The sequence below is a fragment of the Vidua chalybeata genome, chromosome 5 (genome assembly GCF_026979565.1).
Source record: "Vidua chalybeata isolate OUT-0048 chromosome 5, bVidCha1 merged haplotype, whole genome shotgun sequence".
NCBI lineage: Eukaryota > Metazoa > Chordata > Aves > Passeriformes > Viduidae > Vidua > Vidua chalybeata.
In genome coordinates, this window is record NC_071534.1 from 39882960 (window position 1) to 39899845 (window position 16886).

The 16886-nt window shown below is 40.0% G+C and overlaps 1 protein-coding gene across 1 annotated transcript in view; it reads right to left on the reverse strand.

Moving 5' to 3' along the window:
* RASSF3 (Ras association domain family member 3) overlaps window positions 1–16886 on the reverse strand; it is a 90443-nt gene that overhangs the window by 68562 nt on the left and 4995 nt on the right. The window contains exon 2 of the mRNA XM_053942226.1: window positions 7061–7185. Within this exon, the coding sequence (XP_053798201.1) occupies window positions 7061–7185 (125 nt within the window). The remainder of the gene's footprint in view (window positions 1–7060; window positions 7186–16886) is intronic.

The following is a 16886-nucleotide window of genomic DNA, read 5'->3' on the forward strand; positions in this document are numbered from 1 at the left end:
TGGAGAAGGTTTAAGTTCTTTCCCCAGTTCCTGTGGAGCACACTGATATGGGACAACATATACAAGAATGGAGCTTCACTGTAGAATGAGATCCCTTGAAGAAGGGAAACACAGAGTGCAGCACAGATGCATAGCTGAGGAAAAACTGAGCTGCCGAGAACAAGTGGGCTCCTCTGCACTGAGAAAGAATCTGGAGGGCAGCTTTTAGGCAGTGTCACCAGTTAGAGGAAGCCCTGAATCAGTATGAAAAAATGCTACCTGCTGTCATTTGATTCCTGTGCTCTGGGAAACAAGACTTTTCATTTCTGTAAGAAAAACAAACAGAACAACATAGGGCTCTGTTGTCTACCTGATTTCCTAACAGCTGTCTTTGTTACTGTTAGTTGGCATGCTACTTAGATCAAAGACTGGGAATAAATATTTTCCTATCTTCACCCAGCAATGTTATCATTAAAAATAATCAAAAACCACTCCCCACTTTCCTTCCCCACCAGGGAAGCTTTTGCATCATGCCCTTCCTGCACTGAGTCAAAAGGCAGCAGCAATCTCTTCTGTGTATATTTCCAACAGCTGCTAATGCCATAAGTCAAACAAAAAGGCTGAAACTCTATTAAAAAAAAAAACAAACAGATAATGTGAAGCTGGAAGAGTATTTGAGAACATGGGTTTCCCAACAGTTTCCCAACAGTTCTGACTTTCTTTTCTAATTGGTTCTCACTGCCATCTCGTTATTTGCTCAGGGCAGGTCTATATGGGATAAAGTAAGTACTCTGCATCATATCACAAGCCCAGCTACCTTCCTGAATATTCAAATGCAAGATAAAGTCAGTCTCTTGAGTAAGTGCACTAGAAAATGTCTGGTATTAAATATCTCTTCAGCCCCTTGTTATACTTGACAACAAGTCACCCCTTTACCCCTGTGGATTAATAGGTTAGGACAAACCTGACATGGCTACTGGTAATTCTATTTAGACTGAGGTGTTTAATGGATATGAAAAACATAATCAGGCTATGAAGGGTAGAATGAAAGCCACTGTCACTCTGTTTGCCAGCCTGTCTCTAACTGAAAGGCAGAGTTCAGCTCCATCTGTCATCTACAGCATATGGACTTCTGAGAAAAATCAGTGTTAGAACTTCACTGAGACAGAGATTTACGTGGCCCAGCATTTACACACCATTTAACAATTTCCCTACCAGTGCTCATTTTCTTTGCATGTTTTGAGGGTTCAGTAAGGCACTCAGGACATTATCATGATCAGTGATCTATCACCCAGCAATTGTGCAGCTTCCACGTACAATCTACTCTACAACATAAACCCACAAAATTCAAGCACACAAGTTTTGATGCAACATCCATTTGCCTTCATATGCCACATCAAAACCAACTGTCCTAGTGGCTGCTGTCTTGATCTGCATGTTGAAAAATCTACCCTGAAGGTAAGACAGAAATGTTTTCTGATCCCTCTGCTGCCAATCGTCACAAGCCCAACCCTCAGGCTCCACACAGAACTTAACATTTTAGAAGATCAGTTCTCCTTGAACTTTGTCTCCAGCATCATTCAGCAATGCTGTTTGAATACCTGAGAACAACCTGGAACATACAGGACCTGCAAGCCTCTATTACCTGTATTAAATTAGCAATGTTACCATCTATGCTCTGCTGAGCCTGCTGAGATACTGGGAAGATATTAATAACTTTGAATTAGGAAGAAAAGTGGCACAATAAAAAGATACAGTAGGTATTTTACATCCTACACCTCGCACAACATTGACAGCAGTGGAAAGGGTTGTGAAAAAATATGTGTATTAGAAATAAATAGTGGAAAAAACATTGATCTTACAATGACAGCTGACAAAATGGCAGGTTGAGGCTGGCTACATTTTAGGGAAACATATCTTCTAGGAAGACAATACAAACCTCTTGAATATGAAAACACCTAACTGCACAAAAAATCAAAAGCACATTTTAAATGTTCCCCTTGTCTAAAGCAGCATTTTCCTCTAATTTGAAGCCTTGTCTGCTACTTCAATGGAACTAGAAAATCAGAGGTGTTTGACAACATTGATCTGGTTGCTAAACAACTGATAATTGACCTTCTCTATGTTTCAGTAATGTGTGCTTTAAGCAGTGAGCTTATTACCTTTCTGTTTGAAAGGTCGGGCCTGAATATTGACCAAGTACTTAAAATGGAAAGAAACCCCCAACAAGCCAAATTTAAGAAAAAAAAGTTTAAAGACAGATTTACTGATCAAAATGTGGGTTTTTTTTTAAGTTTAAAAAACATAATGGCATACAAACAGAATTCAGATTGCTTCTGTGGGCTGAAAATTCCTCTTTCCCATAAGGAAAATCTTAAACCTAGATTCTCAAACTGTGTCTCAATCTGACATTTGTTCAAGATTATTTGGAGTTTAAGGTGTTCCAGTCACATCATAATACCCAGTCCCTGTTGTGCTGACAGCACTGTTCACAGGCTGTGTTGAGAACTGAAGAGCTGATTGGGCTTTGCAAGGACAAAGGTTAAGAAGCTACAATATTTCCTGAACCATTTTGAAAAAGCATTGTCCAAAACCAGCAGTCCTGGTGTCAGTGGGAGTGGAAGAGCAAGGGGAACATGGAAAAGTGTATAGGCATGAACAAGCATTCAGGACCAGGAACTACAGCTGGGTGCCAAGCTCTGCTGCACTCAGGGCATCACTAGGTCACTGCAGCAGAATGAAGGACAGTTTATATCACCTGTATCAAGCAGGAGATACATTCACACTGCCTGACCAATCTGAAATGGTGTTAGGTCACAGAGAGTTAGAGTGCAAAGCATTGTCTACTATCATCACAAAGTAATATTCTCCGTGTTTGAAGGAGCTTATGCAAATACAGCAGTGCCATGACTCTTTACAAGAAAAGATCTAACCTGTACCAGCACAAGAGTGCCAATATAATGACTTTAAACTAGTGCTTTAGTGTCTTAAAAAAAAATGCACTCCAAAATAGAACATCCCAGGAAGGAAAGGCACAAAGCCCAGGACTATGGTCTGTTAGCAAGTCATCCCTCTCCATAAATACTAAAAGGTTTGAGTATTCCTGCAAAATCCCTTCACAATTTAAATTGATATTCACTGTAGGGGTGAGACATTCCCAAATACATGTGTGATCTTTTCAGCTCTGGATTTGACTAGCATAGCTCATGCAAAATTAACTGGTTTTGCATGCCATGTGATTTTCAAAGTCACAATATAGATAAAGCAAAATCATACATCACTGGGGAAAGTTCTGTGCCAAGAATCTAATGCCTATTTTAGCAAATTATGTAGTGCAACACACAGCTCTGTAAAAGACAGCAAGTGGTGCTGAGAATCCAAAGTCTTCAATATAAACCCTTCATGTTTACTTCAGAAAATCTCTGCTTTGATCCAGTTGACTGAGTGTGTTAGGTTGGCTCCTGGAGTGCCTTTTCTCACAGGCTTCAGGAAGCAGCTTAGTTTTCACCTGATTTTTGTCCTATGACTACTCCCTGACATCAACCAAAACAAGGGAAGTGAAGACAATTGGAAGATTTGCTTCAAAAGCACAGTCCTGCATCTAAGCAAAACCCTGCAGACTAGACACCATCCACAGAATAAGAATGCAATGATGATTTTGTAAAGAAGATAGGTAGGTTCACTCTTTTTCCCATCGTCTTTTTTCCTTCACAATCTTATACTAAACACCTATTCAATTTCATACATGAGATGCAGGTTCAAACTTTAAACAGAAAGTTAAAAATCACCTTTAAGGCTGGTAACGTCCAGGAAATTTTAGCATGGAAGGAAATAGTAATTTTGAGAAGGCAGCTGAGCTGGGAGTTGTGTTTAATTAAATATTAACCTAATGCCAGCTTTTGCAACACTGTTCCCCTTCAGAGATATTAAAATTATTTTTAAAAATTCTAATTCCTTTTTTACCTACAAGAGAAGTAGATAAGTCCTAGAAAGATAAAGTGGTCTGAGCAGGTCAGTAGCAGAGGAAGGAGCGAATTCAAACCTTGCAGATTCCTGTGGTAGCTCCATCTGTAGCACTGTGCATGTGGGACAGCCGTGCGTAAAGAAAATGACCCAACAGGAAACATTCCAGGTTTTCTGCATGTAAATGATTGCTGCCTCAAAATCAGCGGATGATGGATGCTGAAAATAGCATTTGAATCCTCAACTTTCATGTATCAGTTGTCAGGCACACACTGACACAAACAGCTAGTTAGGAATGAGATTTGCAACAACTGTCACCCACTGCAAGCAGCCAAAATGTGACTTCTTCCAAGAGGAAGGAAATCAGTAGGAAAAAACAGTACTTCTTTGATGCGATCCTGTTGCACACAAAAAAAATGCATATGAAATTTGGCTCCCCTAAGTACTGTAAGGCTCAAAGAGCAAGAAACAGTTTCCTTGCTCAGTATTCATACCCAGGACAGCACTTGCTCTTTTTTAGATCTCTTGCACGTGAACTGTATGTGTCTTTTTGAGTAAAAATTATTTTTATTGCCCTTCTCTCCCTGCTCCCATTGTATTTTCTTGCTGACAGTTACCCACACTTCCAAAACCTGTATTGCCATGTACTTCCTCCTCTCCATTTCTGCTACTCTGCCTCTCAGCATCTAAGTTATTCCCCTTCAGTCTTCCCAACAGCAAGACACATGGAGCTCACACTATGTCCTCAGTCACAGTTTGGGTGGCTGGACAGTTGGGTGGTGGTTGGAGCTTCTACAAAAGAAAATGTTGCACTTGCAGAGAAAAATCAGTGATGACCTGGAGGACACACACCAAGCTCAATAAGGGAGCTCAGAAATTTTAGAATCATAGAATCATTAAGGTTGGAAAAGTCTTCCAAGATCATCAAGTCCAACCTTTAACCAAATACTACTGATGCCACTAAACCATACTGTGAAGTGCCACATCTTCTCATTTTTTAAACACTTCCACAGATGGTGACTTTACCCCTTCCCTGGGCAGCCTGTTCTAGGACTATCCTGAACAATCACTCTAGTCACTAGAATTCTTTACACATCTTTGTGTCACCAAATATTGTTTTTACTTATCTGGATTTTTTAAATTTTTGGTAGAATTATCATTTCATAAAAGTTGGTTTTGATTTAAGTCTGTGGCAAGTTCCATTTTTTTTTTCCTGCTAAAAAAATAAAATTATAAAAATGCTTCCTGGAATCTGTCTGACTTGTCTATGGCAAGGACTGAGGATAAAGACTAACTTTGTCCATCACAAATGTTTCCCAGGTGGATTTTAGGCCTTCTGTATATGCTATAAGAATTTTGCTTAACAGGAACCTGGAAAGGAAAAGAGCTGCACTATTTTTGGATTTGGAATCCTCTGAGAAAATACATCGTTGGTTGATTCACTGGAGAGTAAGTTATCATCACCGAGGAATGCAAGCACTGGGTTTTATCTCAACTATGCGCTAATATTTCTTGCTGCTTTTGCCACCAAGTTAAGCTTGCTTTGCTTTGTGTGTCCTCAGACGATTTCACTGAAATGGCAGTGCATCATCTTTAGTTAATGATTGTGTTGCTGGGCTTCAGGGCTGACTCAGAATAAATTTTTGCAATCCTTGAGGAGGATTCCCTTGCCCTCCTTAGTATTGCTTAGTATCTGCCTTTAAATAGGGCTATGGCTGCAATCACCTGTGACTGCATAGCCCACAATTGGTAAATTAAAGTAGGAAGACAATAATGACTTTGAAGACAAGTGGCATCTGTTTGATTCCTTAGACCAGACTGATTTCAGGAAAGAAAAATTTAAAGCAAAAGTTGCTGTCTACAAGGGGTATCTGCTGTAGTGTGTTGATATATTTTTGGAGCAATCTTTCATGTACATAATTGGGCAGCTTGTGAGGGCATTTATACTGCCTCCACTATATATTATGGACTATACCACAAGAAAAAATACCCAAGAATTCTAGTTTCTTGCCATACGAAATTGTCTTTTAATACCTTAGCATAACTATTGGTAAGATACCAAAATATGCTTAACTTAAATTAAAAATGTTTATTCTGTACAACGTTATTGGAATAAAAACCCAACCCAGACCCAAACAACCCATCCCATAAATCTGCTAACATGATATCCCTTGGGTAGGAAAAGTGACACAGGGTGTACAACTGGTGTGTGTCAGAACATTAGTTTTATGCATTTTTGCATCTTATGGTGGGGCAGAAGGAAGGGAAGAAGAGACTTCTTGGAAACACAAGTATTTTGGGTGGGCACAAATTTAACAGCTGGTTGCTTGTAGCATGGCACAGCCTGTTGCTTGGAAGTTCTGTGGATAATGAAAGTCAGGGTAGGCTGTTCTATGGATCTCTCTTGATTCTTACAGTGAACAACATAAATTCTTACAGTGAATAAAATAAGCATTACCAATATTAGCTGGGACTGGGATTGTTTGGGTTTTAACCCTTTCCCCCAATAAGGACATTTCTTCAGTACAGGTCCTAAAGATAGTAAAAGGGTTAAATTGACCACTGTGGATATGCATATACCAATTTGTTTTCACTAATTATGTTTTGAATAACACTTTTCAGTTAAAACAGTAACATTCTAAGTTTAGACCAGACACACATTAATGAAGGGGTTTTTTGATGCTCAAATAAAAGGCTTGAAAAAAGGAACTTACGCACAAAACACTTGCCACAATTCTTTATCCTCCCTCCCCCCTAAAAATAAAAACAGGAGAGTTTCTGTATGTTACCACAGGTGACATCTCAGAGGTTTCTACTGATTAGGTGTAAATGACCCCATAGTGGCCAAAACCAACAGGAAAAACACTGGTTTGTGGGATTACTTTTCAGTCAATTTAGCTGAAAATTAACTGGGGCAGGAGTGACCCAGCTGGCAGCAGACAGTTGCTCCTCGTCCCAGCTGTGCTGCAAAATCACAGCACTGGGTGGGAAATCCAGCTTTGCTGGCCATGCCTAAGTGAAACATTCTTCTCGAGCAGCCAGACGAGGCAGGCAGACCACACTTCACAGCAGAGCTGACAAGAGAAAGCAGTAACTACATGAGCAGGAGATCTCTTACCTGACCACTGCTGTAAGATGAATCTAAGGTGTCATGCGTAGCAAGGCAGTCCATTAATTTTCCATTCCGGCGGCAGCCCAGGTGCACCAGGTCTCGGCAGTGAGCATGGCAGGTGTACCTGCAATCTTAAAAACCCCCACACAGACAACAGGGGAAAAAAAGAAAGAAAAAAAAGGAAAGAAAAAAAAAAAAGAAATTAAAATCGTATTTAGAAATTAGGTTTCTGCAGGCAGAACATAGGAGTGAGACACATCCTCATTTGCTACGTGACCTCAGAGAAATAACCACCTCTCAAGTGAATTTCCCCACCCGTATCCAAGATAATAATAGCTACACAGTGCTAGAGATGTAAATTCACCGGAGCGAAGGTGACAGTGCAGCACACCTCCCAGTGTCACACTGGCAGGTCTGCAGTTGAGCAGGTCTTTAGTGAGATCAGGGCTGCCTCACTGAGATGGTCTTGCAAAAGGTCCATGCCACAAACGAGGTATTAGCTGTTGCAATGTAAGCATGAAAGGGGCAGTTCTCAGAAAAGACACAACATTTTTGACTTACAGACAAAAAATTCTACCCACATAGAATTACTGCTACATGCCTTTTCATGTTTTAAGCTCTAGGTACTCATAAGAATATGCACATGAATATTGAAAGCGGAATAAGTGGCTTATCTGAAGCTTAATTATGCTGATAAATCAAATAGCTACCTTCAGTAACAATTCAGAAATTTCACTTGCTGGCTATCAAAGTCAACTAAGACAACTATTAGAAATGTAAATTCATTATAACAGGAAGATGGCCCTATCTCTAGTAAGAAATAGATGATTAATACTCCCTCTAATCTCAAAGAAAGAATCACTTTAAGAGTATTTGCAAAAACAGCTTGTATTTGCTTTGAAGCCCTGTTGTGTTTGCTGGTTTTCTGTGTAAGCTGGGCAGAGTTCATGATGCCATCTTTGTCTAGGACTGAATGTCACTTTCTATTTTTAGGTTTTAAATTGCTTATAATTTTGCCAAAGAGGAACCACTTGCACTTCAAGTTTCCATGCTGGGGAACATCATGCTGTTTGGTTTAGAACATTTTGGCTAAAACAATTCAGACATTTCCAAGAATGACTTTTGGAGGAAATGATTTAATTTTTTCTAAGCTACACTTATTTTTTTTCATTGTTGTTACAAAGCTTTACACTTTCAAGATTTATAGCAAAAGATGAATTCTGGATGGGCTCTTTTGTTCCCTTATCAGCTTCTCAAAAATTTCAGTTTCCCTTATGTTTAATTAGATTCCCATTGCAAAAAATAAATTCTTGAACCTTCACGTTTCCAATCCATACGCATCATGGTGTTATGGGACAAGACATCAGAGTGTTCCCTGAAATTACATTCCTCTTAGCTAGGGAGTGGATATTTAATGTAACACCTCTGTACCATCAGACCATTCAAAAGTAAAAATTATAATATGGATTAAGTATAAACTTGCAATCAAATTCCTGTGCCTGATACAGAATTTATGTTACACTTGCATTAAGGCAAGATTAATTGTATTTATTTGGCACAAAGCCTGTCAAAACTTTTTCAACACCAGCAACCCAGCATAGTGAGTCCATTCTGGATCAGCACTGCAAGGCAGATAACTGGGGTGTTTCTGATCTTAAAACAGACTGACTTCATCACAACAACTATATCACAATAATATCACTGTATCTCAAGTCACACTCCTCTTGAGCCATCAGCAAATAGCTTCCAGCTAATTATGGGTTACAAAGGACCCTGTTGCAGTATAAATCAAAGCACTGAAAAAGACTCAAACTCTCTAAAACAGTTACTGAATTTAACACAGAATTTGAAAAAGGTGAAGTAATACAGAAGACTATGGAGACAAATAAAAAGAATGGTTAGGCAGCTGTATGGTGCCCAGGAGAAATGGTAACTGTACCTACATCCTTGTGTGATGCTGGAGAGCCACATTAGGCTTGCTTCAGTTGCTGCCTAATTTCTCCTGGGCTCCACATCTGAGTTCCTTTATCCAACTTTTAGTAAACATGGAGTATTCCCAACTGCAGCTGAAGTCAGGGAGAACTGTGTTTTGGACCCAAATGAGGTTTTCCCAGGGCTCTGTTTTATGCTTATGCATCTGGGATTATTTTTCAGATGATTCATGCACCTCATGAAGTTCTGGAGGAGACAGAACACTCATTTTTGTGGATGCCTTGAGAAGGATTTTGTCTTTGGGAAGGGATCCCATAAGACACAGTGCGAAAGCTAAGAGGAATAAATAAAATTCAGAGCCATTGTTTATCAGGAAAGAGAACAGGGCATCTCCACGAGAAAGCCAGGATGGGAGCACTTAAATAAAAATTACATTACACTGCATAAGCAAAAGAAGATAAAATGAAAGTAGTATTTTAATTTCTTCTTTTTTCCTTAATTTCTGTGTTTTTTACTTTGCAAGTTCAGTTCATTTATCTTCTTTAGAAAAAATGCTTATGAGATTGCACTCTATGGCCACCTTTCAATTCTCCCCCTGTAATTCTGACAGAGCTGACCATTTCAACTACAAATGGTCTAAAAGCTAATTAAGTTTTATGAAAATTATCTCCAGGCTAAAGGAGGGAGACCCAAACTAACACCCACACTCGGGGCAAAGCTGGCAAAATTCAGCCATTAGTCCATTGTCTGGCCATGTCTGGACAACCAGCTACTGCACATCACCTGCGTGGTGAGGAGGTTATGGGGAATGTCCTACAAATCTGTAGGACACCAGGGTTCACTAATTTCCCAACTTCCTATGACTGCACAATTGTATGTACTGAGCATGCACTGATTCACAAATAATATTAGGAGAAAATCTGTTAGCTAAACAGTGTTCTGAAACAGGATTACTTATTCACTTAGGAAACATTAACTCTCAATGCTATTTTGTTTGCCATTTATATTCATTTTAATTTGTGAGTCCATAATGTCATTTGCAAGACAAGCACATAACTTCCACCTGGCTATTATAGGCATAATTACAAAAAATGTGAAAGCTTCATATCTAAAAAAGCTTCATCTCTAAAAAAGCTTCATCTCTAAAATTGTTTCAATCTTAAGCTAGATTTTAACATATTGTTTATAAGTTTAATAAGCAAGATTAGAAAAAGGATTTTTTTTCCTAAAACAGTGGATCTATGTATGATCTTTTTTTTCATATGTGTTTTAGCTTTAAATATATTATTTCATTCCAATTGTGGCATACAATGTTCCACAAAGGTTTAGACAGCATCAAAATTTAAAAATACCTTCTTCTGGTAAACCTTTACTGGAGCACTCCCAAAATTTCCATGACTTCAAAAAGTAGCTATAATTCTGCAAAGACTGTTGTGGTCATCAGATGATGAATTGCCATATCATTTCTGTTTGGAAAGCAATCAGAATCAGGTGCTCTTTCCTGATGTGGTCTGAAATGAATCCTGTTCTTTGAAATCAGACTCTGGGGACTTAGGATAAAAGCATTCACTGACAACTATGAAAGCGAATAGTTTTATTTTACTGATGCTCAGACTGTCATGTACACTGAATTTATGTATGAAAATGATGCATCAATGCATATTAATTATGAAAATTGTCCTGAATTATTAAGAAATGCAAAGTAAGTATCTATTTATTAAACGTACAAATATTACGGTTTGGAAGTTTCATTGTCAACTACTGGGACATAATGAAGCACCTTATGATTTATTATTCTATTGCAACAATGGCTTTACTAGAGTAATAGAAAAAATTAACTTATATTATTGCTAGAAATCAACACCACTCCCATCCTGCCCTAGTAGAGATGAACTGTAAGGCTTCAACATGTTCATTTTACATGAATGAACCCTACCTGATGTTTGGGTTTTCTTCACCCAAAACTTGACTTTGTCTGATAGCTTGTAAATAGCTGTTCCCATAACCAATTTGCTCCAGGGCAGTGCAGCAGAAAGCAAGCAAAGGAACAGGCAGGAACCCAACAGATGCTCCAACATCAGAGCATAGTAACTAAGTATTACTAAATCAGGCAGAGGCAGGCAGAGGTTCAATAGCAAAGTGTCTCTATCCTGTGGTCCACGGTGCCTAGGAAACTTGTGATTGCATTTCTGTGATGGCCCAGACAAATTTAACCTCCAAATGGATATGCAAAATGTATGTTGTGCCTAAACAACTGAAGCACATGTAAAGTTCAAAGCCAAATTTGTATTATTTTTGCATTATTTATCAACCACAGTAAAATGTCTTTATTAGAAAGTGTGAGGAGGATACACAACTTGGTCCTGCTACTGTGTTGGAAAGTTAGCAAGTAAAATCATCTTTACATGAGAACCTGTGTCTTGGTTCCCAGCAATCAGAAGACAGTTTTAGTGCTGTGTTGCTCTACGGAAAGTATGCCTGTAAAGCTTCTTGCAAAAATTATTCAAACTATGTGAGGTGTTTAGTGCTTTAATTTTTAATCAATTTTCAGCCAGCAGGTAACAAAAGGAAGGAGAATGAGGTTTAGCTATATTTCTCCTGTACAACAGAATTGAATTGTGTTATTTCTACAATACATTGGTATCAGCATGTCACATTTCAGTTATTGCTTAATATATGTTGTGTTGGTCTTTTTTTTGCTGATGCTTAAATGTCTACATTCTAGTTTGATGCTAGAGTCGCTACAAAGATCTTTTTTAACAGTTTCACTCAGTTCTGTAATGGAATGAGAAACCTATTTGAAATAAACAGCCTTCAGAAATCTCTAAGCACAGCTACTAGGAGGTGGAGATATGCTGTAACATGAGTTTTATCTATTAAATACTCTTTATTTCTGCTTGTTTGTTTATCTGTTGGTCACACTTAACATCAGTCTGAGATTAAAATAAAGTTCTAACCATATTCCTCAATTAGTGATTTTCTAGGATCACTGTTATTTACAGATAAGATACGATTTCTGAGGTCCTTATGGCCATCCTTTCCCCTGAGGGATCTTCGTGTGTATTTTGTGCTCCTTCCCCTTTGAGAAGGTACACAAGGCTTAGATCAGATTGAAGTCCAGCAAAGCCCACATCTTCCAAACTCCTGTAAAGCTGTGACTATCTACAAGTACCACTTAAGGTCGTCTGCTGTGTCTCTGTAGACTCTGCTGTCAATAGATACAATGGCCATTCACAGCCACAGGTCGAGACCCTTTTTTTCCCACAGACAGGATCCTCTGTCATTTTCCCAAGAACAGAAAGACCATAGAACCGGCTTGACTCCTGTCTAGGGAAATTCTCCAAGAAGCACTTGAGCTGCAGCTCTATCTGTGTCACAGCCTAATTCAGGGTCAGGAACCCTGCCTTGGAAACAGGATAAGCTCCGGTAGCAGTCTCTATTAAGAGACTGTTAATGCTCTATTAAGAGCATATATTTGGACCTCAGCAAAAGACAAGTGCTTTAATCAAACTGTCCAGGTTCCAACACAAATGCTTGTGCTGTTTTTGTTTGCCAAGTGTCTCACTGAGAAGGAGTTTTGGTACTGCACAAAAAAATTGCCCTATTACTCACCAGTTTCAGATTCAGAGTCTTTAGATAACAGTTTATCTATCATCTAGGCAGGCAATAACCTGATTCTGCCACATGCAAGGGACATTACATTTGTAAAGCAGGAGGGAGTGATCAGCCTTTTGGTAAGAAGAAAACACTTCCCTGAGTGAATCACTAACTGAGAACTCCAAGGGAGGCCCAAAGGAGAAAAGAAGGTGTAAAAATCAGCAGCCTGCATGAACCTGGGATTGTTTGATGTCCTCACTGTCTGGGAACTCAGGAACCGTATTTCTGATTTCATGCACCAGATAGCAAATAATTGGTTAATACCTAAATTCAGCTTCCCATCTGCAAAACAGGAAAGAATGACAGGTATTTTAGAGTAAACGGCCTGAACTGGATTTTTTTTTTTCAGTTTCTGCTGCTCGTATAAACCTCCAAAATTCTGTCATCTATCTTAGAGCCTTTAAATACTTTTTTTTTGTATGAGCTAATGTTAACGTGGTTTGTGCCAGATGGTTTGCTGGTAAACACCAGGATGCGTGTTCCGTGTCATGGTCATCCTTGGCCAGGGGGAGGAGATGAGGCAGGCTGGCTGGGAATGGCACCTCAGGGCAGCTCACCAGCCTTTCCGAGAAGTGGAAGGTGACATTGCATCCAGCTGCATATTGAAAAACTGGCATGTAAGTGTTAGCATGGATAAAGCATCTCTAAGAGACCACTGTTAGCCAGGTAAGGTTGCTGGCAGCTGCCACAGAGAAGGTCCCTGACTGAGGGAGGATTCCCCACTCACGGCTCCAGTGCCACGAGAAGGGTCAATGATTCAGCTACTGAAATCTACACTGGTTCTCAGATGCTTAAACATCTCTGAGCCCTAAGTGACCTGGCACTAAGTGACATAGGAGCATAAATCCCATTGATTTACTCTGGAGTACTAAAGAATTAAAATCAATCTAATTGTTTGTATTTTTATCAATGTGACAACACTCAAGTCTTCTCCCTCCTTCCAGCACTTGCCAACATGATCCAGTGAAGACTTGTCACAGGAGACTCTTGCATAAACGTGGGATCCTACATAACCAGCCTATAAACAGGCTTCTGCTCCTGAAGCAGAATTCTTTTGGCCAGATACTGCTCTGCATACAGTCCTGTTTACAGTCACCACTCCCACAGAAGCAGAACACCCAGTGTTTGCCAGACCACCCTGAAATAATCACAAAATCTGTTTGCAAACAAGGCTGAGAATATTCACTTCATTCAATAGAAGTATGGGTTACAACATAACGTTGCAATAGTGGAAATACTTCAAAAATGAAAGCCCAAGAAAAATCAAGTTTAGGTTATGTTTACTTCTCATGGCTCCTTTATCTGTTTCAGCATCATACCTAGCTGGAGAGCTGGACCACATCCCCACCTCAGGCTATACCATAGCTATCATGATTTCGGGAGCTCTTAGCAGGCCAGTTTCCAGGAGGCAGACTTAGAGGTACATAGCTGAGCTCTCCCTCCCCAGGAAGCCTGAAATGCCTCCTTCCTGTAAGGGCTCCCCTGCAGGTACCTGGGCACAGGAACACCACAAAATAATGCCAGATTGTGAGGGAGAGGCCTCATTTCTCCTTTAGCCCTCTTCATATACAGATATCTATGGCATCCTTTAGTTCTTTTAACTTCCAGCTTACAGCCTAAGAGACAACTTCCTTGTGCTGATTACGTTGCTTTTGCCCTGAGCGTTGAGACTCCTACTTCTCCATGCCAGATAGGGGTGGGGAGGCCAAATTACTCTGTGCAGTAACTCCAGACAATGAATTAGGGACGAAACTTGGCAGATACCTTGACAGATCACCATGTCTGTCCTTTCATGACAAACTTCAGAGCGTGGTTTTTGTACACTTGACCCAGTGAACCACAGACCCTTCCCACATAGGCCCCTGGGCTCCAGAAAACCTGGTGGACCTGGATAGTGTCAGGCTTTACTGACCACATGTGCCAGTGACAAAAACAGGGTACCACATAGGAACTGGATTTCTTCTTCAGCTCAAGAGCAAAAGATTGCATTTCTGGAACAGAAATCAAATCTTATTCTTCATTTCTGAACTGCACTGAAGTAATGCCACACACACAAGTGCTCCATAGGTAAAATCCTAGATTTGACCTGCCCTAGAAGTCAGCTTATGATAATTCATTTACATTTGATTTCCTACAGAAGTATGGATTTTAAGCTTACTTGTGCAAGCCTGCAGTAGCTGTTGGGTATCTCTACACATCATTAAGCAGCACAGGGGAAAAGCAGAGGGCTGAGCCCCTGGCCAGCATCCAGCTCGCAGCCTTGTGCTGTGCCACACGCAGCACCCAGAGTCAAGCTGGAGGGAAAGACAGCAGCAGCTCCCCAGCGAATTCTGGCTGCTCCAACTTTTACTACCTGCTCCATAAGGCCAAGCAGCCAGAGGGCTGTCTTGGCATTGCACTAAGCTACACTTGCAGCAGCAATGTGGCAGCAGAGTAGCTAGGATGGTAAAATAGCAGCTATGGCCCCTTTCCTCTGACAAACCTGTCCACAGGCATTTGAATCCTGGCTACCAGCCTAATCCACCAGACCCAGTAAATTCTACCAATAGTCTAAAAGCAGCTCAGGTCATCTTTAAATTAAATTTTCATATGAAGACCACAAAATGCAGCAGCCCAGAGCACACGCTGAATTCCCAACTTCTGAGGGAACAGAACCTGAACAAGAATGGGGATGTGGGTCTACACATATTCTCACACCTGATTTTCCTTTTGTGGTGGCTTCGTAAAATGCATTTGAAATCCACTTTTGACAGAATCAAAGGCATCAGATATTACACTGAATAAACACCTGGCTCAGGAATACATTGTTGCATACACTTCTGCACTGAAAATGCAATGTAAAGAAATAGTAGAATTTCAGTTCAATAAGTCAAAAAATCAGTCCAAAATATTTATGCAGTTCTACTACGTGCCATGCTGGCATCTTGGGACTTCCACATGCTTTGACTGTTATCCTCCTTCCAACATTAAATACCTAAAAAACCTCCTTCCAACATTAAATACCAACATTAAAAACCTAAAAATATCCCTTCCACATAAAAAAAACAAAAGTAAGTTTTCACTTTTGTATGCAAATCCAATAAAAATGCTGGGTTTTGAAAGCATTTACTCTAGTGCCCTCTATTGCTGAATCCCCGAAATAGCCAGCATTACGGATACTCACAAAGCAGCACTTCCTTTTGTTTTCCTTTAGGAGAAACACAATGAAAACACAACAGGAAAGAAAAGCATAGTTTAGGTCTCTCCGTCTATACACTACCAGAACTGTGAGTTCCTGACCAAACCTGAGTTAACAAACCGCCTCTTCTTGCTGGAATTGATAACAAACAAGAGTTTCAAGTTCACAGAGGAGATGGAACACAGAAAAATAGTCCTGAGAGCTCAGAAGAGCTCCCTGCTTTACCTGGCCACAACACTGGGATTGGGAGTTAATTCTGAATAGGTGCTGCAGGATCAATGATCACTCCATTAGAGGAGTGAAACAGCAGTTATATCCTACCAGGACAGAAGCCAGACCTTTAACTGACAAATCACATGAAATTTAAAAGCTTGGACTTTCTGCCAAACAAAACCTGCAGTCTCTTATTTTTAAATGTGAGATGAGAAAAAAGTTTACTCAAACCCATCAAATTAAATTAAGTTTAATACAAAAATAGTTGCACTTGTGCAGATCACCACTCACACTAGGTACAGCTCAATTCTAAACCTGCTTTTGCATGCTGCATCCAAGCTTGGTCTATGTTTACATCTCAAGCTCTAATGTTACATTATCTCCTTAAAATAGGTAATTCCACACTACTAATTTATTAATGTTACTCTTCATAAATGACCAATTCACAGCTTTTATTTCAGATGTTATGGGTCATCATGCCAGCCCTGAGTGAATCTTGAGGCAGCTGTACAGGAGGGGTGCTTAATTAAATGCACAACAGCTGGTCATTGTCTTCCACTCATCCTCCTACTAGTGCTGAGGGTAGCAAAGAGGTGCAGTGGAGTGAAGCAGCATCTTCCAACTGCTTTTGCTTGACATTGGCAAAAGAAACAAGAAAAGTAGCATCAACAAGAGATGTAGAGCTTCAGAGCTACAGGTCCCAAATGCCTCTATGCTCTATCATCTGTGTTAGGACAAAACTCTCTCCATCTTTCCCAGAGGTGGCCAGCTCTCCTTCTCAGTACCCCTCTGCAAGCTCTGCATGTTCAGCCTGAAAGGGCCACACTGACCCCAGATACTGCAAGGGCTCCA